The sequence below is a fragment of the Gavialis gangeticus genome, unplaced genomic scaffold (assembly GCF_001723915.1).
Source record: "Gavialis gangeticus isolate Ggan-Ray unplaced genomic scaffold, GavGan_comp1, whole genome shotgun sequence".
Taxonomy (NCBI): Eukaryota; Metazoa; Chordata; order Crocodylia; family Gavialidae; genus Gavialis; species Gavialis gangeticus.
The window spans coordinates 45,655,729-45,661,726 of record NW_017729033.1 but is presented as its reverse complement, the minus strand read 5'-3'; the positions used below and the strand labels follow the sequence as shown (position 1 = coordinate 45,661,726).

Here is a 5,998-nt window from a genome sequence, read left to right as displayed (position 1 = left end):
AACACAAAACCCCTTGGCTACAGCTTAGGTTCCCCGCCAACCTGGCTAACCTCCGTACCCCTGCCAGGGTTCTCTCCACCCGGCGTCCGCATGCTTAACGCCCTGCCCTGCCCTGCCCTGCCCTGCCCTGCCCTGCCCTGCCCTGCCCTGCCCTGCCCTGCCCTGCCCTGCCCTGCCCTGCCCTTGCAGAGCTGCTTCTCCTTAGGCTGCCAGAAGGGAACTGCCCACTAGGCTGTGGCCTGGCCTGCTTATAAAGGCCAGGCCCTGCCCCCTTTTAGCCACGTGACCTGCTCTGGTTGCCCCGGCAACCAGCACCTGAGCTGCCCTGGCAATTAGCAGATGCCCTAATTCCTACTTAGGAACGGGGCACGCCCCGTGACATCCATGTTAGTAGTTTTTAATGTTTTAATAATATTCATCATTTAATATTCATAATTAAAGGTGTCTGAAACAATATGCTGAAACCGTATATGTTAAATAAATCAATAATTTAAACAGAACTTTTTATCATCCAGGTATTTTACAAACACTCTAATTAGTGTTTGTAACAACCCCACACAACATAGCTATTACTATCTCATTTCACAGAAGGGGAAAACCAAGTTACAGAAAAGTTAAGGGCCAGATCCAAAAAAATTGTAAGAACCTAAAATGCAACTTTGACAAAATTTAAGCAGCAATGCCCAATGGAGCAATCCACAACTCACCTTGGATGCCTGAGTGACTATAGATGCCAGACTTTTCACCAGTAAATTTATTTACATGCCAAAAATTCTGCTCCTGCTTATGTCCAGAGCTGCCACCACCTTGGCAGAGCTGAGCATCTGATTCCTACCTCCTGCCTAAACTGCTTTGAGTCACAAAATAGGTATCTGTGAGCCTAATTCCACTGAGGAGACAGATCTTGTAACTGTAATGGGCTTCATCTCCAGGGATGGCTGCAGTGCTTCCTAGAGCCTTATGCCCATTCTCCTACTCTGGTTTCCCTTATCTCTCCTTCTCTTTTGCCTGCCATTTCTTGATGTCAAAAAAAGATTTGAGAGCCTGTATTTGGATACCTAGAGTTTGGCTTTCAGTACCTTGCTCCACCGTGCTCATCATTAGGCTCCCAGTCAGCTCATCCTCACTCTAACTGGAACAGAGCTCTCTCGCACATGTCTGGCTCCCCTGACCCAATCTCTCTCTCTCATTTGGGCCCATTTCTAAAGACAAAAAAGAGCCAGCTAGTCACCCATATTCCAAGGAACAACTTAGATGCCAGGAATTAGGTTCAGGTAGTGAATCTCTCTTGCAGCTGTGCCTACACGGGAGCATCCAAGTCCTGAAGAGAAGCAGGTTTTAATAAACACTTGGAGTTTCCTATTGGCTAGCTTAGGTGTCACCCCACTTAGCATAGTGGGTGCTGTGAGTCCTTTTGTAGGCACCTGACTCTGCCTGTTCACTACATAGGGAACCACACAAGTGATCCAGTAAAAGATATCACCCCCCAAAACCCTTGCCCCTCGTATAACTTGGGTCTGTGAATTTCACTCCTGGCATATTATGTATTGCTTGACTGTTTGAAAGAAACTCATCCTGGTTTGATGTCTTGTGTGTCTGCAGGCATCTCTACTAGTTTTTATTTCTGTAGTGTCCCTTCTTTACAATTATCTGTATATTAACAAAGGAGAGAACTTTAAAACTTTAACCATATCATTTTAATCCATACAGAGAAGGTCTGGACAGTTGAGTCATTAAAATTCCAGCAGCAGTCAGTTCATCATCTGCACTAATGCTTCTACTTCTGCTACCACCATGGGAACTACACAGGGGGCATGTCTACATGTGCCATTAAGGCAAAGCAATAAACTTCTGTGCTTATTGCACCAGAGTTTACTGCTTCTAGGTGCTGCATTTACATGTGTGCCTGGGTCCACAACAGATTGAGCCAGATCGGAGCAGCCCTGACTGGCAGGGAGCCCGGGGAGTGAGCCTGCCAGCCTGGGGCCACTCCAACCTGGCTTAACATGCTGTAGAGGGGCTGACTGGGGCACAAGAGTACTCCAGCGCGGGGCAAGCTGGCAGGCAGCCCCTTCACTAAAGCACACTTGTGCCCCAGCTAGTCACATCAACATTTACACTTGCAGTGCTGTGGAGTAAAAAACTCCATAGCAGGGTAGTATTTTACAAGTACAAGGACAGGATTTACACGTACTACCCCGCTGCAGAGTTAATTAGTTCTCTGCGGTCTAATGGGGCCTCACGTGTAGACACAAAACATTTACTGTAGAGCTAATTAGTCTACTCTGCAGTAAACATTTAATGTAGAAGCACCCAGAAAGTAGCAATAGAAGGGAGTTTAAAAAAAATACATCTAATAGACATAGGGCCGTGGCATCTATGGCAGTCTGCCTGACAGTGCCATGAAGAAATGGCAAATGGTTTTAAAATGGCTAAAGAGGTTTCCTAATGAACTGGCCAATAAAGAGACTATCAGAATGTTCAACATAAACAGGAAACATGCAATGTATTCACTTGAAGAGCATGTTGATCAGTTTGCTGTTTGTGTCTTTTTTCACCCTCTTTTCAGGCACTTGTAGAAACTGTTAGGCTAACGGATGATGAACTACTAAAATCTCAAACCAAAGAAACTGGTGATATCTTCATGTGGTTAAAATATGAAGCAGTAAGAGGAAATGCAGTGGCACAGGTATGGGCTGCAGCACAGCACACAGAATTCCTGTTTTGCTTTTCTTTGTGATTAAAAATACATTTTAAACTTGATGGTAATGCTTTCACCTTTGCACCTCAAACTCAGACCTTTCACTCCCTTCCTGACACCTCTAATGCCTGTGCAATTCCTAATATCTGCCCTTGTACTACATTTACGGTTAATGTGAATTAAGTTGGCGGTTGTATTGTTTTGTTTTAGCAAAGAGTGGCACAGATGCTTTTCTGGGGCCAGCAAGGAGTGGCAAAAAATCCCAAAGCAGCAATAGAGTGGTATCGAAAAGGTGCACTGGAAACTGAGGACCCAGTATTAATATATGATTATGCCATTGTGTTATTCAAGGTAGGTCCTGCTTCATATTTTCATTTCAGAACTGGTAGAATTGGATCAATGTACTTCAGAGTTTAGATTATTGAGAGAAGTTTGTATGTTTTCTGTATTAATATATTATGCATGCATAGTATGATGATACTCTTGTATTATTTGGACCTACTGGGAATTTTTTACAATTTTTGACCAATGTTTGACCAGTCAATTGAGCCAACTTCATTGGACCAGTCGGATACCCAGCCCTAACATAATTGTCCTGTTGGGACATTTTAATGTTGTCATACCCATGCAATAGATGGCACCATTGTGCAGGTGAGACTTCACTGACAAAGAAGATTTTTTTCATGAACAAGGGTAGTACTGTAGTTATGGATATGAAACAGACCCAAACTTTATTCTTTGAGATGGGTTATGTGCCTATGCACAAAGAAAGTTCTAGGTTTTAAGGGAACTTGGAAAGGAGTGTGTTTTATAGCAATAGAAGAATAGCAGTAACACACCTGACAAATAGTAAATCCCAAGGACGTTCCTTTTACCCAATCTGATATTTTAATAAAAGAAAAGTTCTGTATTGTGCTATCACATTAAGACAGCCGTGCAAAATTGCCATTGTAATTCGACAATGCACAAAAGGTATTCCATGAGTGAGTTATTAAGCTTCTCTTAATATAGGATATTAAATTAGAAAGCCATACACACAGCTTTTTTTACTTTGCTTTTATAAGGTTGAAAAATGATTTGTAAGCTATAGCATCTAAGTCTTAAAACTACTTTTTGAATTTGTAGGTGTAAATTTTGAATAGAGTATATTGTAGATCCTTTAATTATTTAATTATGTTTTATATTATTTAATTATGTATCGTATTATTTAATTATGTTTATCATTTAGGGCCAAGGTGTGAAAAAGAACACAAAACTTGCTTTAGAACTGATGAAAAAAGCAGCAGCCAAGGTAAAACACACGTAATAAAAATAGTTGATTGGTGCAGTGTTGTAAGTGTGAAGTCTTATTATAATAAACAACCATAATGCTGTATAGTTGCTTCTCTCCAGTATGAGTTAGGAACGATTGTTATACAGAGGGGGAAGTGAGGTGTATAAGATCAACTATGATTCTGGAGTAAGCAGTAATTCCATTGAAGTTAATTGAATTTTTTCTGCTTTCACCAGAGCTAAATTTGGAGTGGAGAGTTAAGTGCCTGATACAAAACCATGTAGTGACTGATCCAGGATTAGAACTCAGTTATTCTAGCCTCCCCTTTCTGTTATCATTAGGATTACCTAGCTGGTCTGATAGTTGAAGATACTGGTACACACTCATCTACCAGAACCCAATCGGAGAAAGAAATGACTATTGCTTGCAAGAAATCAGCCGGAGAGATTTCATTATACTGAATAAGAGCTTATTAATTGGAAGTGTAAAAGAGAATGTAAGGAGGGGTTAAGAATCAGACCAGGTTTTGCAGCCTGTACTTCAGAAGGGGTAACTTTTTTAGCTGATCACCTCAAGAGCGTCAAAGGAACCAAAGGGTGGCTCTAAGGCAGGAACCCTGTCACATTTGGGGATTGTACAAGCTCTCTCTGTGTGCAGGTTATTGCCTCTTGTGCCAGCTCTGCTCCACTAGCTGAGTCAGGTAGCTGAAAAAAGATCTCTGCTTCTTACTTTTCATTCTCCTATGGAATGGGGAAGTAACGATGCACAGAGCTTCTTATTCCTCTATGCCTGAACCCCAGGACTCCAGGCTAGTCACACAAGGTTAGGGGGTCTCTTCTCCCTTTTACAGCCCAGAACACTCAGAGAGGCTATGCCATAATATGGCCCATAATGAAAAATGCATGTACTTTTGCCCTTATTTATAATGCTCAGGTGTCTGGTACATTTATAGCTGTAAAACAAACTATTCAAACCACTCGCAGTTTATTTCTGACTTTAGCTAGCAGATAGATCTTCAATTACTAAACACCAGAGGGAGAAATAAAAAAGCTCAGAGCACCATTTCTCTTTGCTTTAAAACACAAGATTCCCAGGGTGCATCTACATGAGACGTTTACTAGGGCTGTGCAAAGCAGGTAATATTCGATTTGACAGCCATGTCGAATATTAAACTGGGTCTGGCTTCAATTTGCCATCCACTTTGAGTCGAAGCGGACCCACTTTGACTTGAGGTCAAAGCTCAGTCGAATATTCGAGCTGCTTTGACTTCCCCATAGGCTATAATGGGGAAAGTCGAAGCTGGCTATAACTTTGGCATTTCTTGCCTGATCTTGATGAAACTTGCAGGAATGGTAGCTCCTGAGGAGCCCACAAAGTGTGGCAACTTTCAACAAGATAGGTTCAGGGGGTGCAGAGAAACTGCACCCCAAATTCTTGAGAGCAAACCACCTGTAACTTCTATGTGCAAAGCCACAGGGAGCTCAAAATTGCAGACATGCTAGCTCCTGAGGAGCCCACAAAGCCTGCCAACTTTCACAGTGGTAGGTGCAGGGGTTTGGGGGAAACTGCACCTTAGGCTACTGACAGACGAAACTTGTGATCCAGATGGAACGAGGAGGCTGGCATTCACTCCATCTGCACCTGGCGCTTGGGGAGCCCCAGCAGCAGGAGGTTCACCTTGAGGAACACCAGCTGCTCCCCCAAACCAGGATCCAAGCAGGGCCAGTGGGGTGTCACAACATCAGCAGCCATGCTGAACACCCTCTTGCTTGGCACACTGGTCAGTGGACAGGACAGGTATTCCCAGGCAACTGTGGCCAGATCCGGCCACACTGGGCTGCAGGTTGCCCAGTAGGCCAAGGGGTCGCAGTCCAGGGGCTCCACAGGCTCGGCAAGATAGGCAGACACCACGGTGTGAGGGCTGTCTGCCTGATCCTGGGGTCTGGTGGGTCTGGACCCCCTAATGTTTGCCATGGCCTTAGCCCATATTGGCAGTGCCTGTGGTGGAGGGGAAGACTGGCTCG

General features: G+C 43.7%; 1 protein-coding gene across 1 annotated transcript in view; it reads left to right on the top strand.

The window, feature by feature from the left end:
• SEL1L3 (SEL1L family member 3) overlaps positions 1 to 5,998 on the top strand; it is a 77,484-nt gene that overhangs the window by 23,951 nt on the left and 47,535 nt on the right. Inside the window, exons 12-14 of the mRNA XM_019526566.1 lie at positions 2,570 to 2,689; positions 2,912 to 3,052; positions 3,930 to 3,992. Of these exons, the coding sequence (XP_019382111.1) occupies positions 2,570 to 2,689; positions 2,912 to 3,052; positions 3,930 to 3,992 (324 nt within the window). The remainder of the gene's footprint in view (positions 1 to 2,569; positions 2,690 to 2,911; positions 3,053 to 3,929; positions 3,993 to 5,998) is intronic.